The 25038-nt window shown below is 42.6% G+C and overlaps 5 protein-coding genes and 1 long non-coding RNA gene across 8 annotated transcripts in view; 4 read left to right on the forward strand and 2 right to left on the reverse strand.

The window, feature by feature from the left end:
* The window catches only part of ppp1r14c (protein phosphatase 1, regulatory (inhibitor) subunit 14C), a 17787-nt gene extending 17502 nt beyond the window's left edge, over nucleotides 1–285 (reverse strand). Inside the window, exon 1 of the mRNA XM_058056762.1 lies at nucleotides 175–285. The gene's annotated coding sequence lies outside the window, so the exon portion shown is untranslated. The remainder of the gene's footprint in view (nucleotides 1–174) is intronic.
* Nucleotides 149–2604, forward strand: iyd (iodotyrosine deiodinase). The gene is made up of 5 exons (XM_058056744.1): nucleotides 149–395; nucleotides 1520–1717; nucleotides 1801–1960; nucleotides 2063–2219; nucleotides 2295–2604. Exons 1-5 carry the CDS (start codon nucleotides 209–211, stop codon nucleotides 2475–2477), a joined length of 885 nt encoding a protein of 294 aa, XP_057912727.1. The 5' UTR covers nucleotides 149–208; the 3' UTR covers nucleotides 2478–2604.
* Nucleotides 1491–9227, reverse strand: LOC131107085 (uncharacterized). The gene is made up of 3 exons (XR_009120201.1): nucleotides 9116–9227; nucleotides 1793–9013; nucleotides 1491–1736 (listed from the first exon to the last, which is right to left on the reverse strand). It is a non-coding gene; the product is annotated as an uncharacterized LOC131107085 (long non-coding RNA).
* On the forward strand, nucleotides 2851–13259 carry sec63 (SEC63 homolog, protein translocation regulator). Of its 2 annotated transcripts, none has more exons than XM_058056703.1 (20): nucleotides 2851–3147; nucleotides 4285–4384; nucleotides 7080–7194; nucleotides 7272–7384; nucleotides 7459–7520; nucleotides 7586–7644; nucleotides 7728–7778; nucleotides 7842–7950; nucleotides 8033–8127; nucleotides 8334–8466; nucleotides 8553–8645; nucleotides 8720–8865; nucleotides 8945–9092; nucleotides 9166–9248; nucleotides 9673–9741; nucleotides 9812–9964; nucleotides 10035–10193; nucleotides 10258–10458; nucleotides 11180–11284; nucleotides 12403–13259. In XM_058056703.1, the coding sequence occupies exons 1-20, from the start codon at nucleotides 3024–3026 to the stop codon at nucleotides 12541–12543; spliced, it is 2259 nt and encodes a 752-aa protein (XP_057912686.1). In that variant the 5' UTR covers nucleotides 2851–3023; the 3' UTR covers nucleotides 12544–13259. The 2 variants fall into 2 exon arrangements, with proteins under 2 accessions (XP_057912686.1, XP_057912685.1); XM_058056702.1 differs by having other exon boundaries at nucleotides 2853–3147; nucleotides 9809–9964.
* A 2735-nt stretch (nucleotides 13260–15994) lies between these two features.
* On the forward strand, nucleotides 15995–20521 carry scml4 (Scm polycomb group protein like 4). Its single transcript, XM_058056750.1, has 6 exons — nucleotides 15995–16069; nucleotides 16380–16585; nucleotides 16867–16989; nucleotides 18337–18538; nucleotides 18607–18752; nucleotides 19783–20521. Exons 2-6 carry the CDS (start codon nucleotides 16385–16387, stop codon nucleotides 19906–19908), a joined length of 798 nt encoding a protein of 265 aa, XP_057912733.1. The 5' UTR covers nucleotides 15995–16069; nucleotides 16380–16384; the 3' UTR covers nucleotides 19909–20521.
* A 225-nt stretch (nucleotides 20522–20746) lies between these two features.
* On the forward strand, nucleotides 20747–23594 carry LOC131107083 (mitoregulin-like). Of its 2 annotated transcripts, none has more exons than XM_058056766.1 (2): nucleotides 20747–20968; nucleotides 21755–23594. In XM_058056766.1, exon 1 carries the CDS (start codon nucleotides 20796–20798, stop codon nucleotides 20964–20966), a length of 171 nt encoding a protein of 56 aa, XP_057912749.1. In that variant the 5' UTR covers nucleotides 20747–20795; the 3' UTR covers nucleotides 20967–20968; nucleotides 21755–23594. The 2 variants fall into 2 exon arrangements, with proteins under 2 accessions (XP_057912749.1, XP_057912750.1); XM_058056767.1 differs by having other exon boundaries at nucleotides 21758–23594.
* Nucleotides 23595–25038: the final 1444 nt, after the last annotated feature.

Raw genomic sequence — 25038 nt, forward strand, 5'->3', positions numbered from 1 at the left:
AGCTTTGTGGAGTCACAAACTCCAGGACTAGGCGCCTCTCAGCGGCCAAAGGTAAAAAGGAGGCCGCAACAGTTCTAATCTAGTCCTCTTCTACTCTGCTGAGATAACAGTGTGACCAATGAACTTTCAACTCTTTCACATCCCAGGAATTTCAACACAAAAAAAAGTGCTCACAGTGAAGTGGCTGCGTCCTCCACTCTCTTCGATCATGGCCGTCTTCTCCGTCCTCACGCCCTTCCTGGCGCTGGTGCTGTGTGTGGTGTCGGGCATCCTGGTGCTGAGGAGCCGCCGCCAAAGCAAGGTTGTAGACCCCCGAGGGAAAACACAAGCGGACTTTAAACCCTGGGTCGACCAGGACCTGCAGGACGACAGCGAGGTCCCGACAAGAGAGGATGGTGAGGGTAGTTGTTTGTTTTTCCAGCCACAACAGGAATATTGATTATCAATGTTGTAGAGGAGATACTTGGACTTCAGTCCATCATTTGTCCATTTCCTGGCAAAATACACACAAACACTCTTCTATTCTCGCTTTTATGGGCTGCAAGCCTGCACGTTGAGCACCATAACTAGAGTTTTTGCTCACTCTGTGTGTTGTAAGAGTGTTTAAAACCAAAGTGCAGCCAACGGTGCTTCAACATGAATTGAACCAGAACAACACAGGCTTGTGTGCTTTGCCATAAAAACACTGGCAGGCACTTTATTAAGGCTAAAAGCTTAGAATATGATGTGGAATCTCAACAGTACACTGCATTTTCCTCATTTAGAATAGTCAACTCAACTGCAGAGAGTGCCAGACACGTGTGAGGGTGAAAATGAAACAATATTCTATGCTTTTATTTATTTTTTCCATATTCTTTAAAGTCACGTTCAAAAGTCAGGAAACATTTTCGCATTCCACAGCATGAGAATCGTCCTGTCAGCTTTCTGTTCCCTCTCTAATCTCATTGACAAACAGCTTTACCACCGTGTCTGCTTTGTGTTGCGTTATGACACATCACCTTCCCCCGTGTAGCTTTGTGTAGCTTTGCTCAGAACAGAAGTTCAAGGTGGACGTGGGAGTGCATCAGGGATCAGCTCTGAGCCCCTTCGAGTTGGGCACATTGAGTTCACCTATAGCAACATAGAAAGGAACGCTACACCTAGCGTTAACCTCTCCAAACTACCTTTAGCTAGTGGCCTGAGGCATTGTGAGCGAGTGTGTGGTGAAGCGAGTCGCTAGTCGGCTAACAGCTAGCTGGTGTGGTGTGGTGAACCCAGTAACATAGTTCTTGGATGTAACAATTTAACAATAATAAAACAAAACAAGGTCGTTGTAGCTTGATTAGTAGGTCACATTATGTAAATGGTGCATTGTTGGCCCTTTTTGAAGGTTTTTTCAGAAGACCTCAGGCCTCTTTTTAGCTGTTTTTCTATCTTTAGAACGCACAGAAAAGAGAAAGACATTTCAAGGATTGACAACACGGATGATGAATGAATTAATGAACTTTTCCTTGAACCTTCCTTGTGTTAAATGTCACAGAGGAAGGCGAGTGGGTGGACAGCAACATGGAGGACGATGTCCTGCACGTGCCCTACTCACCTCAACGGCATCCCGAGGACCAAATGTTGCAGCGCTCTCAGCACTTCTACGCGCTGATGAACCAGCGCAGGTCGGTCCGCTTCATCAGCCCAGAGCTGGTTCCACGGGAAATAATCGACAACGTGGTCCACACCGCAGGCATGGAGACAAACATGTCCTTCTATCCTCAATAAACACATAATGCAGATATGTGATGCTGCTTATTTAACTCACTTGGCCAGGCACCGCCCCCAGCGGAGCACACACAGAACCCTGGACCTTTGTGGTGGTCTCGGATGCGGACACCAAACACCAGATTAGGCTGATAGTGGAGGAAGAGGAGGAGATGAACTACCGCCAGAGGATGGGGGACAAGTGGGTGAAAGATTTGGCAAAATTAAGGTGAGCCTGTACATCTTGTAATTCAACTGAATTAATTAATTAACTGAATTAGCACTTGTGCTAACCAGTAATACACTTCCAATGACTACATTGCCTCTGCAGGACAAACTGGATCAAGGAGTACTTGGATGTGTCTCCATACCTGATCCTGGTCTTCAAGCAGACCTACGGCACCCTACCAAACAATAAAAAGAAGACACATTACTACAATGAAATCAGTGTCTCCATAGCCTGTGGTATCCTACTGGCTGCACTGCAGGTAAAATACAGTCAAAAAATCCTAATGTGCAGTCTATTGATATGTGTCACACTGGTGCTCCTGTCCATTTCCCAGAACGTCGGTCTTGTTACCGTAACGTCCACGCCCCTCAACTGCGGCCCTCAGCTCAGGCTCCTTCTCAAACGGCCACCCAACGAGAAGCTCCTCATGCTACTTCCTGTAGGCTATCCTGCTAAAGATGCCACGGTACCCGACCTCTCACGCAAACCTCTGGAGGACATTGTGGTGCACATATGAACCTGCACCGAGATGACATCATATCATTACAAATATGACATTTGAATAAATGATTAAATCACATTTGATTTGTATTATTGTTTGGGGCAGAGTACTGTGTTGGAGAAATCAAATAAGCAATCAATCGAAAGAACAAGTAATAAGTGGAGGTCAAAAATCAAAAGCAAAAGAGTAATAAAGTAATTAAAGTGAAAATAAAAATGTTCTCTCATTTACTTACTACCGTTTCCAAAATGTTAATCAACAATTAATATGTTTATGGATTCTCAAATTCACCCTTCAAAGTTGGTTTCCGGGCTGTCATGTGCGCTAGTAACCTGTTGAGGGCGGTCGTGACACCGTCCAAGGCAATCAGACACCAACGAAGAAAAAGGAGCACATTGCGCACGCGTACACCACGTACACCGATGCTGCTCTCCACTAGTTTGCTAGCTGGCTAGCTAAACGCTCCGTCAGTCAGGTAGCACTCAGCGGGCTTACGGTGGGGGGGACGCGCCGCGGCGGCGAACAAGAGGATTCGGAGGACTCGGCAGCGCCGCGACGAAAATGGCCGGCCAACAGTTCCAGTACGATGACAGCGGCAATACGTTCTTCTATTTCCTCACCTCCTTCGTGGGACTCATTGTGATCCCGGCCACCTATTACCTCTGGCCCCGGGATCAGAATGCTGGTAAGGCCCCGCTGTCTGTCTCCATGCTAACTTAGCTAGCCTGGCAACTCTTTCCGAACATGTTGGGAGACACTTCACTTAGCTAAGTGCTAACATATCTTAAGAGTCCTTCACACTAGCCAAGCCTCACTCCTACCTTGTCATCACAGTGGCACTTCAAAGTGGAATCCTAGTGACCAACTTAAAGCCAATAACACGAAAAGCCGCTGCCGTATCCCCCTAAGGAAATAACTCCCTAAGTGACTTCACATTTGTGCGACCTTATGGAGCTGATAATAACCTTAACTTGACGTGTTTGTCAACAACAGCAGCGCACATTTGACGTGGCGTATGCAACGTATTCCAGCACTCTACTCTCTTGCCTGACAGGTCATCACAGATGTTTACCTTTACATAATTTAGTAACACAAAAAAGACAGCATATGTAGTGCTTGCTACAACACAATTAGTGCACACATGCATATGGCAACATGCACAAATGGGGCTGCGCTCCCTAACATGTCATCTGATTTAAATACACCGAACATTATGTAACATTTACATAATGAGATGCATCACAGATAAATGCTCATGACACAACCTCCTTACGCTCCCTGTCCCATAGAAAGCCTCGCCGGCCAGGGCGAGTTGGTTCAACTGCTCTGGTTCTTTCCGTTGAAAGTCGTGATTGCATTCATAATTCACTTATTCTCATTTCTGTCAAGAAAGTTCCCCCTTCAGCTGTTCTGGGACTTCCCATGAAGACCAGCCAGTGGAGGTTAATGTCGTTTACTTTGTTTTGGACTTTTGTCCATTATCCACAATCCTTATATGGGACATGAACACACGTCTTTCCCTTTTCCGTGAGTTCTAAAGATATAAAACCAGCTGAAAAGAGGCAGCTAATTCATGCACGAAATGGGACACACCTATTTCACCTAGTAAGCCTGCTATTTAAACATCTCCAAAACTTCTAACAAGTTTTTTTTAATCCATGCTGTGACCATGTAGTAACAGGCAAATTCATGATAACATGTAAAATTTTATTAGTATTTTGACATGTATTAGTCATTTTAAGCATTAGCAGAACCTTTTACCAACTTTGCCATAAGTAGCACCACATTTTTCTTTTTCTAAAGCATTGTGTGTGTGTTCCAGAACAATTGCGTCTGAAGAGCCTGCGAAGGGTCCATGGCAGGTGCCTGTGGTACCGCCTCAGGGTGATGAAGTCCCAGCAGAGCATCATCCCTACTTTAAAGTGAGTCCAAAATAATTACAAATGTGTGTCCTCTTAAGGGGAATCACATATGTTTTTTGTTATGATTATTTCATGATGTTTTAGCTGCTGTGAAAGGGACGGCTCTCTAAAATTAGCCTCACGTTGTGTCTATTTTGGAAGACGGGAAGTATAGCGGCCGCACTGACATGAAGGGTAAAAGATACTGTAAGAAGAAAGTCATGAAAGTAGAACAAGGATTAGGCTGAAAAAGGCGCAACATGAGAACACATTGTAATAGTCGTTCCTGCCAGTTTCGCAGTTCGATCATCGTTCCTGACCAGTATTGTGATTTTTCTCAAAATTCACGAATAAATGAGGGCTGTTTGGTGGGAGACTATGGTCCATTATTAGTCAAAACATTGAAATACAAGTGATATGTAGTATTCTGGTCACTAGGTGGCAGTTATACCACAAAACATTGAGACATGACCTTACATTACCTTAACATTGCATGAAGTCAGCCAAAGCATGTCCGACAGTGTTAAAAAAAAAAGTTATCCACACATTATGTGTGGAAGTGGTAAGTTTTTTGCTTTTTTGGTTTAGAAAAATTTTGTGGCCAACTAGTTAGCTCACTAGCTAGCGGCCGTGTTGAGTCCCTACAGCATAAGAGTTGCACAATGTGTTGTAAACAATGAATAATAGGAGTTGGGGGTGTTGGTTCATGTCTACAGGGTTCTAATAATGTTGTATTTATACATTCATAAACAGGTTTTTTTATGCTCTTAACTATGAAAACATTTCATTAATTAACATTGAATCCTAAACTGCGGAAATTAATTTCTTGCTGGTCTTGTTTTGTAATATGGGTTGAAAAAAATGCTACTTTTGCGCAGTTGCATTGCATTAGATAGTCCTTGCATATCACGGTTTTGATCAGCGCTCCTTCTCTATATCGCCTTTTTCTAAAAGTTAATAAATAACTTTTGTGGTTGAATATGAACTATCAGTAAAAAGATATGTATATTTAAACAAATTGCAGTTATTAAAGTTAAATGAAGCATTTCAACATAAAAAAGGCTAAATTAATTAAAATACAAGGCAGAGGAAGCATCATAATTGTGAATGTAGTATTCTACATTGGCCACTTAATCGGAGTGTAAAGGTGACTATAGGGGTTTTATTTCGTGTCTTCGGGGGTCTAATAATGTTAAAGTGGATTTAGAAATTCTAAACAGGTTTTCTATGCCATAACTATGAAAATATTATATTTATTAAGATTGAATTTGGAAGCAATTCACCTTGTTAAGGGAGAAACTGCATATTTCTTTTTAGTGTTGTGACTTGATGCTTAAACATTACCATTTTACGACTCTCACATTACCACTTTTTATTGAGACATTACACATTTATTTCCAAAAATACACAATTTATTGTAATTTAATGTTCCTCCCCAGTCTGACATTTATACTTCATTTTGCATCTGGCGCTAATGAACTGAAGTGTTACATCCTTGCTTGTTAGTTGTGTGAAAAGTTGCAATGAAAGGACTTTTAAGTCCAAGTGAAGTTGTTCTATTTACAGCAGGATGTTTTGACTGTGGGGAAAGGAGTTATTCTCCAGGGTCCTGGTGTTCAGTATTCCTGCCTCACTCTTCTGTTTATTTCATGTCTGCTTTCTCGGGCCCGGTTGATAGTCGGTCGTACGTCGGCTTTCCACTTCTATTTGGTGTCTCTGCTGATTGACGCTGCTGCCAGCATGAAATGTGTTTCATTAAGCAAAGTGGTCGTCGGTGTGTATCTGTGCAGACGTTTATCACAGCAATCCGTCTGGATTTTTTATTTCCTTTGTCTTTGTGGTCGCCAACAACTCTCGGCTGGCCGGTGGTGGGGATTGGGGGGGGGGTAGTCATGGCAACAGATGCTGATGCAGAGCAGGCCTTTGGGCTTTGTTATTGCCATGGAAACAAGTTGAACTTGCACACACAGATGCCAAACATCTCAACCTGCCTTACTGTTTATACAGTATCGTAATAATAGTACAGTAATAATTGGGGATGCTCCGATCGATTTGATTAGTATCTGCCGATAAATGCCTTTCGAAGCTTTCATTCATGTCGAGACATGAATATGCATGTGTGCTATGTCACATAGGGTTACACAAGTCTGTAAAAAAAAAAAACTCAATGGCTGCTGCTTGACAGCTTAACCCAGGCTACACCAATCGATGCCTGCGTGCCTGATCATTTCTTTGTCAAACCTACCGGTGTTACGACTTTTCTTGCAGGGTCGTTGTTTTACATCAAAATAAGTGCATTTACAAATGAGCTATTTACAATTACATACAACCTCTTCCACTTCCTCCTTGCGGTGGTCGAGTGTTTGTACATGCCAAAGATCCATGCCGAGCTCTTATCAGTGCACCTCTGCCACCTTGTGGCCGTCTTATGGCATAAAACTGCTCCAGAAGCGTCAATTAGTGTGCAGTTGCGTCATTGCCTCTTTTTGCCTGTTGTGCTAAAAAACATAAAAGCTGTATAAATAGGTCTTTGTATTTATAATAACATATAAAAGATGTATTATTTGGTATTTAAAGAGTTAAGGGGGAACACAAACCAAACTGACATAGCCCGGTGTGAAAGTATATGTTCCTACTTCCTGTTTACGCTGATGGGCTCCAGCTGCCCGCTAGTGTGTGTGGAACCATGACAAGGTTTATGTTAATGTGTTTTCAGGAAAGCTGCCTTGTTATTTGGCTGGGCTGTGTTCCTGCTGCTGGCATACAAGGTGTCCAAGCTGGACAGGGAGTACCAGGAGTATAATCCTTATGAAGTCCTCAACCTAGACCCGGTACATACACATCCATACGTACAGATTGCTGGCGGGAACACGGCTGGTTATTAGATTTCTATTTTTTTTGTGTCTAGGGGTCATCGCTGTCGGAAATCAAGAAGCAATACCGCGTGCTGTCGCTGAAATACCATCCAGACAGAGGCGGCGACGAGGCCACCTTCATGAGGATCGCCAAAGCCTACGCTGCGTACGACTCATTGGGGTTGACTTTAGTTAAGCTGTTGAAGTTTTCAATATTCAAAATCCTCTCTGTGCCTGCAGTCTCACCAACGAGCAATCGCGGAAGAACTGGGAAATGTACGGCAACCCGGATGGCCCAGGAGGTCGGTTTCAGCCTTTTTGTAATATGCAAAGTATTTAGTATGACTAGAAGGATTTGTCTTTGCAGCAACCAGCTTCGGTATTGCCCTGCCTGCCTGGATAGTGGATCAGAAGAACTCCATGCTGGTATTTATTTTCAACATATAGCACGTACTGTATACAGTATGCTTCCTACCAAAGCGCTAACGTCTCTTTGTTCTGTCTTCTAGGTGTTGTTAGTCTACGGTCTGGCCTTCATGGTCATCCTCCCTGTTGTTGTGGTAAGTGGTCTGCTTATACTGGTTGCTAGGTGTAGCGTACTGATTCCTCTCGTACTACACTAGGGTACATGGTGGTACCGCTCCATCCGATACAGCGGAGACCAGATCCTCATCAACACCACCCAGCTCTTCATGCACTTCATGTACAAGACGCCCAACATGAACATGAAGCGTAGGTTTTTACTACTTCCTCTGCACCTTGTCAGCTTAGTAAGACAATTAGACAACACATGCTATTTGTTTCCCCCTTGCAGGGTTAGTTATGGTGTTGACGGCAGCGTTTGAGTTTGATCCTCGCAGCAATAAGGAAGCCACCATACGGCCGACAGACAACATCGAAGTGCCGCAGGTTAGGAACCCTAATAATGTCTTCTCTCTTGCAATATTAGGACTTAACTTCAGACTATTTTTGTTTAAAATTCCAAGCTATTCTCATGTTATTGACTTGTGGCCCTTATATTCCTTTGTAGAATAAAGACAATATAAAGTAAATGCAGGTCCATGGAGGAGGGGCAAATTAAACTCACCCATAATTTTTTCCTCTCCCTCTTGTAGTTGATTCGAGAGCTTGGAAACATCAACGTGAAGAAAAAAGAGCCTCCCTTCTGCTACCCGTACAGTCTGAAGGCCAGAGTTTTAGTACTTGCTCACCTGGCACGCATGGACGTGTCTGAGGAGTTGGACGAAGGTCAGCCGCTTTATTACTGGTCAATTTTAAGAGGTGACAGTGTGAAAATAAACGTTTAACCCAGGCCTGGCGTGTTTGTGCTTCAGATCAGAGGTTTGCAGTGAGGAAGAGTCCTGCTCTCCTCCAGGAGATGATCAACGTGGGCTGTCAGCTGACCATGATGGCCAACAGCAGAGGAGGTGAACACAAGCACACATTACACGTGAAGAGATGTGTAGGAGGACATTGTCACTTATCGTTTTGGTGTATCCAGGTTTCCATGCTCCTCGTCTGGTCACCATTGAGAACTGCATGAAGCTGACGCAGATGATCGTGCAGGGCCTGCAGGAGTCCAAGTCGCCTCTGCTGCAGCTGCCGCACTTTGAAGAGGAGCATCTTCGATACTGCATTTCCAAGAAGGTACCAGGGTTTAACACGCGCTCACACAGTGGCTCATGGCTCCTCCTCCTCACTGTCCACCCCTCGTCTTGTTCCCCAGTACAAAGTCCGGAGCCTGCAGGACCTGGTGAGTCTCAAAGACTCCGACAGACGTAGCATGCTGCGCTTCCTGGGGGAGGAGAAGTATGATGAGGTCATGGCCGTGCTGGGCAGCTTCCCCCACATCACCATGGATACCAAACTACAAGGTCGGCCTTTCAAAAGGATGTACCTGTTGTCGGGTGATTGACAGCTGATTGTTCTCCCGACCTTTGTTTGCAGTCCTCGATGATGAAGACAGCAATAACATCACAGCGGGCTCCATCGTCACAGTAACCGTCACCTTATCCAGAAAAAGAATGGCGGTAAGCAACTCTTACTACTAAATTGGCTTCCTTTTGAGATGAAGTTCCACAGATGATCACTAGAGGGTGTTGTTGCTGTAAGGCAGAGGTGTCCAAACCTTTTCCACCACGGCCACCTACTGATATATGAAAGGATGCAACTTTTACACTCATATATTGAGTCATATTTTGTAAAACACATGTAGATTTGCAAATTTAGTTCATATTATAGCTTGAAAAAAAAACGTTTTTCTTTAATATTTCAACTTTGTGCTCCAACTATTTTTCATCATAATATTCCAACTTCTTGTAAAATTACAATTTCTCTTAATATTTTACGTTTTCTTGTAAAATGACTTTCCAATCAAAAACAAAACAGCGGGCTGTACTTTGGACACTCCTGTTGTAAGGCATGTATTAACACGGCTGTACTTTGTGTGTGTAGGAGGTGTTTGAAAAAGAACAGGAGTCCACGCCTTGTCCAGGAGAGGACGCCGCCCCTGTAGAAGAAGCAGTAAGCACAAAGTAGCATGTCATAGCCTGTTTTAGGTGCTAACGTTGAGGAATGTTTGTACCCGAAGCAGGGCGACCCGAATAAAGCCAAAACAAAAGTATGGCAGAACAAGAATAAAGGCACCAAAAAGATGGCAAAGTCGAAGAAGAAAAAGCTAACCAAGAAGAAAGCCACGCCGGTGCCCACAAAAAGCAAGCAGGCCAACGGCAGCGTGGCAGGAAACGTAAGTGGCCAATCACAGAGGAGCGTCGCCCTCATGAACACATCACTTTATCTGCTCCTCACCATCACAGGAGTTGTCCACGGCCAAGGACGAGGAGGAGGAGGTCTCGGACAAAGGCAGTGACTCAGACGACGGTGAGACCAACAAAGACTCCCCCAGCGAGAGGGACGAGGACAGTGACAAGCAGAGCGACACCGAGGTGGACGAGATGGCCGGGGACGACGAGGAGGTCAGGAGAGCAAATTAGCAATTGCCTTTATCGACATCATCTAATCTTTCCTCCCCTGACACAGGAGTGGGAGGCGCTGCAGCAAAGCATTCAGAGGCGAGAACGTGCCCTGCTGGAGACCAAGTCCAAGGTGACGCATCCCTCCTATAGCCTCTACTTCCCTGAAGAGAAACAGGAGTGGTGGTGGCTCTACATCGCAGACCGGAGGGACCAGACCCTGGTGTCCATGCCCTACCACGTCTGCACGCTCAAGGACACAGAAGAGGTAGGTCAGAGATCCAAAGTGGGGGTGCAAGATAATTATCGGCTGTGAGGGAATTAGGACATCGTACCAATAAATTGGATAACAGGTACGATTGGTCACATCCAATTTTGTTCCAGTTATTTTTACGTCTCAGAGTGCGCACTAACTACAGAATCTAAATTTAAAAAGTACACATAGAAAAAGTCATCGGTGCCATATTGGTCTCGAGAAGCAGAAAGTTATCTGTAAATATAGTTTTCTAATCAAAAGATCCTACCCTCGGCCATCTCTGTGTGGAGTTTGCATGTTCTCCCCGTGCATGTGTAGGTTTTTTCCGGGTACTCCGGTTTCCTCCCACATTCCAAACACATGCTAATTGCCGACTCCAAATTGTCCATAGGTATGAATGTAATTGTGAATGGTTGTTTGTCTATATGTGCCCTGTGATTGGCTGGCGACCAGGAAAAAGCGGTAGAAAATGAATGAATGAATAAATAATCCAAAGATAATTCATTCTAAGTGGTGCTAGGCAACCATTTGCATCTTTGTCTAATGGGGCCAGCTGTAGGGGGGACATCACGGGTTAGTGCCGACCCGCCAGTTAGCGTGTCCATCTTGCGAGCGGCTGCTAGCATGTTTGGTGGGCTTACAGCAACAAAGCAGGAAATGGTTGCGCTGAACATTGATTCTTTCACACATTGATTCACTACTATGTGTGTGTGTGTGTGTGTTTTATTTGTAGGTGGAGCTCAAGTTTCCAGCACCTTCCAAAACAGGCAACTACCAATACTCTGTCATCCTGCGCTCCGACTCATACATGGGACTGGACCAGATCAAATCACTCAAGGTAACATTACTACTATACTACTCCATACTGTGCTATGCTATACTAATACTTGTGAATGGGTGTGACATGGTGAGTCAGTGTAACGGGGGAGTGCCTTTTATTGCCCATCATCCACAATCTTTATGTGCGACATGAACTGTGTCTTAAAAAGAGGCAGCTAAGGTAATGGGACATGCCGATTCCACCTAGGAAGCCCGCTATTAAAACACCTCCAAAAAGCTCCAATAAAGTTTTATGCTTTTATATCCTGCTGTAACCATGTAGTAAAAAGCACATTCATGATAACATGAACACTACCGCTCAAAAGTTTGGGATCACTTGCAAATTTTTCTGGCCAATCTGAGATATGTTTTTTTTCTTGGCAATCCTGCCATGAAGTCCAGCATCCTGAAGTCGCCGTTTCACTGTTCACTAATACTGACACTGGTGTTTGACGGGTACTATTTAGTGCAGCTGCCAGGTGACAACCTGTGAGGCGTCTTTGTCTTAAACTACACACTCGGATATTTCAGGTCCTCCCACTACTTTTTCTGTCCTTGTTAGACCCAGTTTGTGCTGCTCTCTGAAGGGAGTAGATTTTACTTTTAGTTTCGATTTTTAGATGGGTTTTCTAATAATCTATAAACCTTATAAAATGATTAACTTGGATTAGCAGCCATACCAGGAGATTGATGCAGAGGACTGATAGTCGGCCTCTATGCAAAAATGTAGATATTTCTTTGAAAAATCACCTGATTAATTTTAATAGTTTGTGAAATGGGAAAAATTGTTTGAAATGCATGAAAATGTGTTTCTTTGGAAAACAAAGAATTTTGCAAGTGATCCCAAACTTTTGAGCGGTAGTGTAATACTCGCAGTATTTGCTGCGGGTGAGTTTTTATGAGGAAAACCTGTTTACAACTTTCTAAATACACTAACACTAGTAGAGCCCTCTAGATATGAAATAACACCCCTATAGTCACATTTACAGAGAGTGAAGCTATGAAAATCCAAAAGCACAAAGTGGGAGTGTGAGTGAATTCATGGGTATGGAATGGGAAGTGAGGGAAATTTAATGCATGTGTGACTGATGAGCATGTACTTGTGTTTAATGTGTGTGTGTGTGTTTGTGTGTGTAGTTGGAGGTGCACGAGGCCAAGGCCATGATGGACAACCATCCTCAGTGGGACATCCCTGACACAGAGGAGGAGGACGAGGAGCAGGAGGACAGCGACGGCATCGAGGAAAGCGAAGATGACGATGATGACGATAATGACTGAGCACACACACTAACGGCATTGACACCCCACCTCCTGCGACACCCCACCACAGAACACCCCAACACACACACACACACACACACACACACAGTAACAGACTCAGCTGGGACATTTTGTACTCGTCTCCTCCATCTTTGCCCCCCCAACACGCCAGCTCGCCTCTTTTCTACTCTGTGTGTATGTGTGTGTGTGTGTGTGTGTGTGTGTGTGTGCGCGAGACGAGTGTTTCTAATAACCTTGTAAGAATTTGTACAGGTGTGACAGTCAGTGTGAACTGGAGGAGACATCATGTCAGCTTCTTCCGTATGTACAACAACAACAACACCACCATCACCACCACAACCTAGTTGTGCTCCTTTCGCCTCAAGTTGTCACAATCACTCGACAACAACCAATGATACTTTCTATTCTACGCTTCAAACTGCACACCCCACTTTGCCGGACCTTCTGAGTGGCTACACACCAACGTAATAACAACGTGAACGCGATCATCTCCCATTTTCTTGTAGCACATTCCATATGTGTCGTCACGGTCCAGAGAAGCCTTACCGATACAAGCCAACAGCGTGAAAAGTCCACTTGGGTGCCATGCATCCACCATTCTTCCTGGCAGTATTTCTTCTTTTTGTGTGTGCGTCTGGACCTCCAGCGCCCCCTGTGGGTGAAAGTGACTGGTTACACAGTGTGCAGATGAGCATTAAAAGGTTGGAACTTTCTATTTCCCTTCTTTATTACACTTGATTTGTGTTTGCGTTCTAACAAATTTTGCAAGCCAGTGTTTATTTAACACTTTTTAGAATCATGACTTTTTTGGGGGGGAGCAGATGGATTTGTTTTGCATAAATATCTGCACTCATTGCTCCATGGAGGCTGTATGCTAAGGGTAACCCACCTAGTTTTGTGTGTGTGTGTGTGTGTGTGTGTGTGTGTGTGTGCGTAGAATAAGGCTGGACAATAGAATGTAGCATCAGTGGTTTTTGATGCTGCAGTGCGGTCCAAGACGACCACAAAGACGCGCTCTCCGTCTCACTCGCTACCGTGACAGACCCTAAAAGTACTCTACTATCTTCTGCCACTCTTGTTTACAAAGGATCTCATTGTAAATGGAAAAAATATATTATTTGTATTTAAAATCATTTCAAATAAAAACTTTTAAATGACGACCAGCTGGTAGTCTGTCTTATGTGGGAAATTAAAAACTAATTAAAAGTATAAAACTGAATGTCGAAAAATGCAATAAATTAGTACTAGAGTGCAAAAAAAATGTAGAAAATAGTTGGAGTTGTAATATTTTTAAATGATATTTGATTAAAATGGACCAAAAAAGCAATACTGTACATTTACTTGTTGGTATTTTTTTTCAAGAAATACAATTTGGAAAATAACCAGATCTATGAAAGTGTATTCATATTTTCAACATTAATTTTGTCAATTTACTTGTAAACCTTTATTACATTTAACATTTTAAATAGTCATTCCGAGCAATAGCGCTCTATCGTGTTTTTTTTTTTACAGAAATGAATAAATGATCACTATTTGGTGGTTAACTATGGTGTCCATCCATCCATTCATCCATCATCTACGCCGCTTATCCTTAGTCGAGAAATAGGACGACAAACGTATGTGTAGTATTGTGGCCACTAGGGGTCAGTAACATTCCATTAAGACATGGCGTTATATTACCGTCTCACCGCATGGAGACGGTAATAGCATGTCCGACATGATAAAGTGAAAATAATTTCTCCCATCCCGTGCCCAAGTGGTAAGCTTTCCTATTTATACCCCACTCAATTTACACATTTTCTTAAGTTTAGAATACAGTAAATAAATTAGAGGCTAACGAGTTAGCTGGCTAGCTTGCTAATGGGTAAAGCTGTCTCGTGCGCGTCAGTGGTCCTAGCCTGTGCTACAATTGAGCTAAGTGTTGTGTAACAATTACAAGAGTGTCCATGTGACGACAGGGTTGTTATTTCTTGTCTGTGTGGTTTAATAATGGTAAAGATTACATTTAGTCAGTCCTAAACAAGTTTTCTACGCTCTAACTACGAAAATATTGCATGTTTTAACAACTGGTTTCTACTTCAAGGAAATTCAGTCATCGTGGTAGGGTCTGGAACCAATTAACCTTGATAAACGAGGGATGGCAATTGTATACAAGCAAATATTCTTGCGTGTTATTTACAGGATATTTTAATTGTGAGAGATTACACATTCCATCACACACACACAGTACTTTATTTATTCCTAGCATGTCACATGACATGTCTGTCTGCAATGGCGATGCCCTGTCTGAGCTGTGAATTCATTCAGGGAGCTTTTTGTTACAATTAAACAATGATGGGAGAATGCACACACATTCATATTGAATGATGATCACGGGTATTGACGACGTTTTATATGCGACTTCTTATTGACTTAAAAGGAGGAAAAAGTGGAAGCTAATCATCAAGTTGTGTTAATCACTGCTCATCAGCAACAAATCAACATGTCTGCCTCAAACGTGCCGTGCACTGCTGCAAATGTCATCATCCCCCCACCTCAACACACACACAGTAATTGGTTTTCTAAATATGATGGTCTGTACTGGGACAGGACTAATTGAGGAGGGGCACCAGGGGCGTGTGGAATTACTTTGTTAGATTTATGATGCCTCTCTCGAGCTCTCGTACATGCACACATGTGAATTTTGTATCTTAAAGATTATACATGAATACATTATGAAAAATGATTTTGTTACCATCATTAACTTGTTCCAGAAGGTCAGACTCCAAACAGAAACTGACCAAAACCAAATCGTTTTAATTCTTCCCAGGAAGCCGAAAATGTTATGACAAAACATGTTTTTACAGTTTTACAATGATACTTTTACACGGAGAAAACTATGGAAAATGTGTATACAGTAGGGCTGTTAATCCATGAAAATATTTCATTGCATTTTGTTTAATAGTTAACTCTGTTAATCTCAGATGGAAATGTTTTTCAAACAAGATTCGACTGTGTGGCCACCATGTTAACCACTAGGTCACCGTGCAACTAAGCAAAATATCATTTCTATTATATATAATGAATCATATTTTATATTGGCTCTTTGTATCTAATGTTTTGTCCGGTGAAAGGTGCTAGACATTATAGACATTATTGGTACGATTTTAAACATGTTTTTATGCACTCATTTTAGGAAAGATGACAATTGTTCCAACACAAACACACATTGAGCCTTTTTTCCCCTTTTTTGTTGGAGTGGGGGTGCAGAAAAGGAAAAAAACGCTGCGCTGCCTCAACTGTAATTACATTACACACACACACACACACACACACGGGATGTTAGAGGCGTGTTGCCATGGCGACCCAAAGGAGACACAGAGGGGGTGACGAAAGAGAGAGAGAGAGAGAAGGAGGGAGGCGCCTCTTGCCGGCGTCTTGACAGCAGACTGTTTTGTGGGGGGGGGGGTGACAGAGCCGTTGTTCGAGAGCTGCTGCTGCAGGCCGAGAGGCACACGGCCACCACCGGGCGGCCTGGCGAGCGGTAGGCGGAGCTTCTACTAATAATGTAGTTTATTCCGGCTACTAGGAAGTCACTTCTATTAGTATCGTTATTACTATTTATGTCTTTTATTAGTAACTTCCTTTGACAATGGCGTGCATGCTTGTGTAATAGTGTGCTTGTGCACTAACAATATTTATTCCACTGTTAGCAGCAGAGGGGGGGGGTGGTGGTGAAGTACAAAGCACTATGCGCCTTTGTTTGGAGTATTTCCTGTAGTTTGCGTGTGTGCGGGGGCGCTAGGGGTTAAGGCGAAGGTGCTCTCGTGTCAAGATGTGTGTCTATACCTCAGGTCGAATGAGCGGATTGTCAGAAGCTCCAGAGATGCAGACGCCAGCTCTCGCCGGCCAGTTCCAGGCGGCGGGGCCCCGCGGCAAGGTGACTGGCAGGAAGAGGGGGCGGCCTCCGACCCGGAAGATGGACTTTCAGGACCTTTATGTGGCGTCTCTGTCGGCCCTCAAGATGCCCAAGAAGAGAGGAAGGAAGCCTGGGTTTAAAGTGAGAAATAGTTACACAAGGTCAAAAACATTAACAGCTGTGGCTGTAGGCAACCACTTGATGTCATTTTTATAAATGCTACAAGATGGCAGTCGCTGCATATCTACCTCTGCATGCGCATGTGAGTTGTGCAATATTCTTATTCATAAATGACTACAGGATGAAAGTGAGCTATGTTTTCCTTTGCACTTTATCATGTACTCCAAATCATGATTACATTTTAAGAATCTTTGAGGGAAATGTTGCTGTATATTGTGTGAACCATGCCGATACATGTGTAGCTGAAGCCCAGGATGGCGATGTCCCACCCGGCGACCTCACCTCCCAGCAGCACACCAGAGCCGGAGCTGGGCTCCCTTCCCCAGGACGCCGCCATCGTGCCCCACTCTGCGACGCCACAGGTCCTGACAGGTAACAACACTCATTAGTGATTTTTTTTTTTACATGCTTTTGTCACAATACTCCACATACAACATACGGTACTGTACTATCCTAGGCCGTCATGCATGTTGTATGAAAACAAGACAATCCAAGCGTCTTTTTGCATGTCGTGCATCATGCCTATTCCCTTACAGTCGTCTCTTCAGCCCCTGGAGAGAATCATACGTTTCTCTTTCCCTCCTTTCTGCTACAAAAAGACTTTACGCAACCGTCCTGTCAAAAATATGTAAATAAGGAAGTAAAGATGGCCCCCGTTGTATTGGAGCTGGGATGGCGCCTTCTGATGCTTTGTGCAGTCAGGAGAAATGTCTGAAGTGTACACACACACACACACTATGTAAATCACCTCTTTGGTGCAACATAACCTGTCAGTGTTTATATGAAGGATATTACTTTTAGTGTTGCTACAGCCTCTTTTACAAACTAATCACATTATTATTTCATATTGGCTCTATGCTATGAAAAGCATTCATCTCCAAAATACGACAGAGAGGAATTTGGCCGTGCGGTACACGCTTTTCACGTTATGCTAATAGAAGTACGATATCTTTTGTTCTTGGTAGAACATCTTAAAAAACATTGAAAGCTAGACGACTTCTGTGCACACATGAGAAGATGACAATCCTAAAATGGCAAATCTGTGATTTAGAGCAGCAAATAAAATAAAATTGAGTTACGAATTTGCAAGATTACAAATATTGTGTCAAATGCATGAATTAAAAATTAACATACATGCTGCTTTGTTATTTTTTAAATTGCTTTGTGTACTAAATTCAATGATAAAAGTGTAATCACATTTAATGAATATGGAATTCATTCATTCTTTCATTCTCTACCGCTTATCCTCACGAGGGTCACGGGAATCCTGGAGGGTACACCCTGGACTGGTGGCCAGCCAATCACAGGGCACATATAGACAAACAACCATTCACACTCACATTCATACCTATGGACAATTTGGAGTCGCCAATGTGGAATGTGAGAGGAAACCGGAGTCCCCGGAGAAAACCCATGCATGCACGAGGAGAACATGCAAACTCCACACAGAGATGGCTGAGGGTGGGATTGAACTCAGGTCTCCTAGCTGTGAGGTCTGCGCGCTAACCACTCGACCGCCGTGCAGATGAATTTGGAATGTATAGTACAAATATATTTAAGACGCATGAATACTAATTGACGCAAGCCAAAAATACATCTTGCAATGTAATGTTACCAATTTCTTTTGTCCATGAACTGCAATAACCAGCATGCATGGTCTTATGGCCATGCTACACCTGGTACTACACTACCTGATGTCGGTATTTCCACACCTGACAGAAACATTGGTGCCTGACGACTTCCTCTGTGACCCCTCGTTGAACTCCAAGCGCTACAACTCTGCTTTCGGGATGATGGCATCGCAGTACAACCTAAAACACGCCTACCGTAGCACCACTAGCGGGTGTGCGATACCTATGGGATTGTGCAGACAAGCGTCCAGTCCCAGGAGATTCCAGGAGGCGAACAGGAATGGTGACTAGTTTACTTTCACCATTATTCTAACAGACAGACATGTGTGACTGCGTGTGTGCGTGCTTCAGCTGACAGTGCCATGGCTGAGGCGGCAGAGCCCATGCGTCCTGCAGGGAAGGACCCGTCCCGCTGGGGCGTGGACGAGGTGGTCTGGTTCATCAAAGACGCCGACCCTCAAGCTCTGGGGCCTCACGCTGAGACCTTCCGAAAACATGTGAGCACACATAATATTCTCATTAGAATCCAACTGTGTCCATCATTATTCACCGTATTAACTCTACAGGCACAGCTTTTCAGTCCTGTGTTAACATTCTCGACTCTAAAAGCTAAAATAAATAAAAAATATAACATAGAGGTCACCTAGTGGCCTTTTATAGGTACTGCTGGAATAAATTGGGTTGATCATGTTGTATCCTGAGTGGCCGGTCTCTTTCCTATGTCGCAGTAAGTTCTGTTCTGCCTCTATGGTTATCATCACACTTTTCCTCTGGCCTCACATGCATCCTTTATGCTAGGAGTCCACTGGGCTGGCGCCAGTTGATGCCAGTTTGCACCAAAGATTATGTGATTGGCACGTAGTGCCTTGCAGTGGCGCTGAATTTATGTTCGTTCGGCATGTTGCCGTTATTCGGCGCCACAGCGAGCCGCACCGAACATTTGCGCCAACTGGCACTGGCCCAGCGGACTCCTAGCATCATTGGCACAACTTGGCACTCGCCATTGGATTTCAATAGGCAGATTGTTTGCATCATTTGGTTCCACTTGGTGGACATTTTGCCACTTGCATGAAGAAATCGGCGCGTCAAAGATTTTAAACATTTTGAAATTTTTTGTGACCAAACTCCATTTTTCCCGCTCTTACGGGCCACCATGAGCCATTTGGGAGGCCATTTGAGCCACTGCACGCCATTAGGCACCTTATTGGCAACACTAGGCGCCACAGCAAATTGCATTGGCGTGAACTGGCACCGGCCCAGTGGACTCTTAGCATTAATGAAAGAACAACACAAAAGAAAAAGTAAAATCCTACTCATTAAGATGAAGTCTCAAGATTTGTGGAAACATGTGGTGTGATGGTTTAAAAGGTTATTGTTGGTTTTTTTTTGTTTACTTCTGAGGCATATTTTACAACTTTTGGGACTGTGACTTTGGAGCAAAGGGATCCAAATGTGCACCCTGGGGGGCATTTGCAGGTATTACAAGATTATTATGATGATTATTACCGATATCCATGTATGTTTCAGGAGATAGATGGCGATGCCTTGTTGTTGCTGAAGAGTGAGATGATGATGAAGTATCTCGGACTGAAGCTGGGCCCGGCTCTCAAACTGTGCTACCACATAGACAGGCTCAAACAGAATCGCGTGTGATGATCGATGCAATACCATCGACGGGAGTCAAGTTCCGGCCTGGCGATCCAAACAGATGGCCGCTACCGTACTGTACCATACAAGTGCTGTACTTCAGTCCCAAACTCTGAACATCAACACTCGTGCTGCACAACTCACCCGCTCACATTTAGCATTAGCTTTTATGAAACCTACTACACAAACTGTACGCTGACTACTCTTGAATACATCCAGGTTTGAGTTCTACCCTGTGAAAGATAAGATGTACTTTTCTTCCATGGTGCTTACACCTCAGTATCAATAACATACAGTCCTGCTGCACTGTTTTCAAAGTCAACGTTATTTTACTTCCTGTTACTGCTCCTCTTGCAAACATCTTAATGACAGCACTGAGAGACTTCAAAGTAAGGCGACATTTCCCCTGTTAATTTTATGGTTGTTGACTCGCTATATGTTGAAGCAGCGGTGGATTTTTCAAACTTATTTTCATTTAATCAAGGCTTTTAAAGTAAATAATTGACCATCAATGTGTAGTTTTATGTGTTTGTTCTACTTTTTATTCCTGCATTGAAAGGTAAAATATTAACACGTTATTGTTTTGGTTAAATGGCATCAGTTGACTGCATTAAACTGTTATGCTTATCTTTGTCAGTCATTTGTAACTCATGAATTACACGCTGAAAAAAATAGATATACTACACACGTATGCATAGATATAGTAAATGATTTTTGAAGTTTGAAGTTTTATTTATCCAGAACTCATTACAGTTGTCCTGATCCATACTGCATTGTACCTCCGCCTTTTATTTTGAAGCGCGCGAGAACCTAGACTGCAATATCGCGAGAGCTTCACCTGTCACTTTAACTTCCGGCATTCGTGCGGCGCTCAGACAGGAGGCGAACCAAGCATGGCAGACTTCTCGGAGAGGTCACTGCAAGCGGCCGTCGTCGTCTCCTTCCTGGCTGGATTCGCGGCCGGCTGGCAGGCCAACAGGATGCGGAGGAAATACCTGGACTGGAGGAAGAAGAGACTTCAGGATAAACTGACGGAGACGCAGAAGAAACTGGACCTGTCGTGAAGGTACAGACGTAAACATAGCAGCTCGTCTATTCGTTTTAAGCTAGCTAAATGTTACTCTAACGTGGCTAATTCATGACGTTTATTGGTGTAGTTATGCATCGTGCCGAACAGTCAAAGTATTTAAAAACAGCTCGAAACAAAAGATAGGAATTTAGACTCTTAAGAGAGCCGGTTGTGCCGGTTCTTATGACTCGTCTCAGTAAATTCAGCCGAATGCCTCCTCAGATTTTTTTGGTTCATTAAATGAATTTATTTTCAAAATAATATCAGGTTTCATTATCGAGATTAGTTATTAATGTACAAGTTTACTAAAATCTGTATAACATTATTAAGTCGTAATACTCGACATAGAACTGTGGTACAAAAGTACAATTTTACACTTGAAAAGGATGTCAGTCTGACAAAGAGTGGGTGGCAAAGACCTATAAACGTTGAACAAGTTAGAGTGAAAGAAAAGGGAAAAAAGGCATCCAGTAACAGTTTTAACTCGAAAAAATGGTGAAAAAGTTCCCAAATGTAGTTGTCATGTCACTCGCTGTTCATACTGTAGCACTCTCAATAGTTCCCACTCTCCCTTTGGATTCCATTGACCCGTAACCCCGCCCCGTACTATTACGTGTCATGGAGCTGACCAATCACGTGCGGCTTGAACAAGCTACATCACTATTCGCCATCAAAATTAAGCTATTTATTTTGCATTTGTGAATTTTAAAAAAATCATGTAACAGCAATAATTTCATTTCCTGGTTTATATAAACGTTACGGTTTTTTTATTGGTTCATTCAGCAGCTGTGGGGACATTTCTGTCCTGAGGACGGATGCTGGACGTCCTTGGACTTTCGGTGTAGAAGAGCAGGGATGGATCCTGGACTCTTTGCCATTTCCCAAACTGGGACAGAGACTTCAATGGTTGTCCGCCTATCTATGTGTCATTTTCTATGTGTCAAACAAATGGTATTCTAACATCTAACACCACAAAAAGAACAAAAAAAAAAGAACCTATGCACACATATGTCGTCAATATTACCAATGTGTATCATGCCAGCTTGAACAAATACACTTTTAATTCTTCAAAAGATGACCTTTTCATTTGTGTGTAGTAGGTTTCTATGTCAGGTTGCTTGTAGCATCATACACAAGTGATCATAAGATTTCAATTGTTTTACCTGCAAACTGCAGTAATATCTACAATAATAACCATAGTGTTAAATGAATGCCGGGTAAATCTGACCAAATTGTTTTTCTATAACAGTAACATTGTGATTTGCAAGAAAAAGAGGAAAATGTATTTTACGGGAAATGTTAGAAAGTAAGGTGGAGATAACAAAAAGAGTAATAATCAATAACAAATTATAGCATGATAGTGGTATGATTAAAGTCAGTGTGTGTATTAAATCTAAAATATGAGTTTCACCTTTTGAAGTGAAATAAATTGGCATTCAAACAATTATGGAGATGCACTAAGTAGTCGTTACTTTGTGCGATGGCGCCCTCTGCTGGCCAAACCAATCACAAGCACTAAAATCTTCAAAAAAAAAAACTTAATTTAGACAAACAAAATCTGCCTTTACAATATTAATGCTCAGTTTTAAGCAACAACATGATTCCATATGGAAAAGCAGAATAGTGCAGGTGTACCTAAAGATGTGGCCAGCGGTTGAAGCTTTTACAAGCTTGTTTATTCCTGTCAGTAGGTGGCGCTAGTGCTCTTTAGGATGACCTTTTTCCATGAACGGCACGCAAGCACTAGGTTCCAATTACTAGTGAGAAGACGTGAGAAAAGCTGCTGTATGTCATCAAAAGGATGGAGGAGGAATCAAGCCACGCCATTTAATAACACGTCCATAATATGCAAATATGAAATATGACACTGCTCTGACAACAGCTTAAGAGCTTTATGGGACTCTTCAGTGCTTCATATTATAAAGTGCTGAGTCAGAAGGGAAATAAAGTGCAGGTGCTATTTAATTATACCTTCATTTATATGAGTCGGGTCACTGCAAATGCTTTACAAAAAAGCTAACACGTCAGCATTGGAGTAGAAAGCACTTACAGGATCAACAAAACTTTGGAAGAACCCCCCCAAAAAATATTTGATACTTTTACAAGGCCTGAATATTGCAAAACCTTCACTTATTAGCAGAAAACAGAACTAGCTTGTGTAGCCTTATAGCCTGCTGGCTATGACTGGTTGACACGCATAATTTCTTTCTGGTAAATTTACAACTTTTCTCATAAATGCGCAACTCTTCTCATACATTTACAACTTTAACATAAATTTATGATTGTCATAATATTCACATTTTTTTCCTGGTAATTTTACGACTTTTCCCGTATATTTATGTCATAATATTCCAACACTTTCTTGTAAATTTATGACTCTTTTTCTCTTCTCTTTTTCTCCTTCTTGAGATTTACAACTTTTTCTTCGTAAGTTTATGACTTTATTCTCAAATTTATGACTGAATTATGAATATTCCATTTTTTTCCTGGTGAACTTCAGACTTTTCCTGTAAATGTACATATTAATATTCCAACATTTTCTTGTAAATTTATGACTTTTCTCAGAGATTTACAACTTTATTCTCAAATTTATGACATAAATGTCTTACAGGTAAATTTAAGACTTTACCTGTAAATTAATGTCACAATATTCCAACATTTTCTTGTAAATTTACGACTTTTCTCAGAGATTTACAACTTTTTCTCATAAGTGTACGACTTTATTCTCAAATTTATGACTGTCATATTAAATTTTTTTCTGGTAAATTTAACACTTTTCCTGTAAATTTGTCACAATATTTCAACACTTTCTTGTAAATGTATGACTTTTTTCTCTGCTTTACACATTTTTTCTTGTAAATGTATACTTATTTTCTATGGATGCCATCCAATCACAAATGAATGTTAGCTAAAGTGAATCAAGCTCTACAACAAGTAGTGTTGTGTAGTGCAGTCTGTGTGTGTGTGCGGATCGGAATAGCCTACTTCTTCAAGTGGGGTGAGACGGTTTAGCGGGAATGAAAGTCAGCCATGTCACAGGAGGAGGAGGAGGAGGAGGAAGGCTGTGTTTGCTTTCTATTCTGGAGAGGAGAGAAGAGGCTGTTCTAATCCTAACACTGTCTAATGCCGCGCCTGCTAAATTGTGATGAATGGCATTGCTGCTCTCTCTCTCTCCCTCTTCCTCTCCCTATCCCTCTCTCTCTCCCTCTGTGCGTGTGTTTAGCAACAAGCTGTGCGTGACTGTTTGCAACAGAGAAGCACTTTGAGAAAAAGGATGGGGATGACGACTGAAGCTAGACAAATGGCTGTCATAAATGGGCGGGGGTTACTCTGACTCTTCCTACTTCCTTCACTTTTTGGACAAAACTAAGTAATTCATGGGCAAAAGTGACACACAATGCTGCAATAATGCAAGAAAAAAGTTATGATACTATGAGGAAAGATACATGAACTACTGTGGAAAAACAGTAACAGAAACAGCTATAATAATAACAACAATGCGACAATTCAAGAAAAAAGTTAAAATATGAAAAAAATTGTGACAAGAAAAAATAGTCATTGAGGAAAAAAAATATGTATCACCATGAAAAAATGGTGAAATAATGCAAGAAAGGAAGAAAGAAAAAAAAAGTTGAGAAAACTACTAAAAAAAAGCTGTAACAATTCAAGAAAAATGCTGCATGACTGCTATGTATGAAATATAAAAGGCCTTGTTGGAGCAGAAGCTACGGCAGGGATGAGAGCACGCGTGTCGTGGAAGTACTGGAGCTATGAGGGCTGGCGTATAGGGAAGGCTTGCTAGCACTGCTGGGTCACAGCTGGATGCATCATGCGCTGTGGATGGACGAATGGATGGATGGATGGACGGATGCACTCAAGATGATGTGGATAAAAGCTCGGTATGAAATGAAACAAGCGGTATCCAGCTATATGCGGCAGCTGTAAAAGCTGCGGCTGTCCGAGCATGTGGACACTCCACCATGGAGTGGTTTCTGTTTACGCTCTTCGTTTAGCTGGTAAAAGCACATGGGGGGGTTGGGAGTTGGGGGGGGGGGGGGGGGGTGCTA

The sequence above is a fragment of the Doryrhamphus excisus genome, chromosome 19 (genome assembly GCF_030265055.1).
Source record: "Doryrhamphus excisus isolate RoL2022-K1 chromosome 19, RoL_Dexc_1.0, whole genome shotgun sequence".
Lineage (NCBI taxonomy): Eukaryota > Metazoa > Chordata > Actinopteri > Syngnathiformes > Syngnathidae > Doryrhamphus > Doryrhamphus excisus.

Coding starts and splice junctions, on each gene's coding strand:
- scml4 (XM_058056750.1), top strand. CDS start 16,385: ATGAGCGGATTGTCAGAAGCTCCAGAGATGCAGACGCCAGCTCTCGCC. Junction 16,586..16,866: donor GAAGGAAGCCTGGGTTTAAA/GTGAGAAATAGT, acceptor ATACATGTGTAG/CTGAAGCCCAGGATGGCGAT. Junction 16,990..18,336: donor ACTCTGCGACGCCACAGGTC/CTGACAGGTAAC, acceptor GTATTTCCACAC/CTGACAGAAACATTGGTGCC.
- LOC131107083 (XM_058056766.1), top strand. CDS start 20,796: ATGGCAGACTTCTCGGAGAGGTCACTGCAAGCGGCCGTCGTCGTCTCC.
- iyd (XM_058056744.1), top strand. CDS start 209: ATGGCCGTCTTCTCCGTCCTCACGCCCTTCCTGGCGCTGGTGCTGTGT. Junction 1,718..1,800: donor CAACGTGGTCCACACCGCAG/GCATGGAGACAA, acceptor TCACTTGGCCAG/GCACCGCCCCCAGCGGAGCA. Junction 2,220..2,294: donor TCCTACTGGCTGCACTGCAG/GTAAAATACAGT, acceptor TCCATTTCCCAG/AACGTCGGTCTTGTTACCGT.
- sec63 (XM_058056702.1), top strand. CDS start 3,024: ATGGCCGGCCAACAGTTCCAGTACGATGACAGCGGCAATACGTTCTTC. Junction 7,195..7,271: donor AAGTCCTCAACCTAGACCCG/GTACATACACAT, acceptor TTTTGTGTCTAG/GGGTCATCGCTGTCGGAAAT. Junction 8,866..8,944: donor GATACTGCATTTCCAAGAAG/GTACCAGGGTTT, acceptor CTTGTTCCCCAG/TACAAAGTCCGGAGCCTGCA.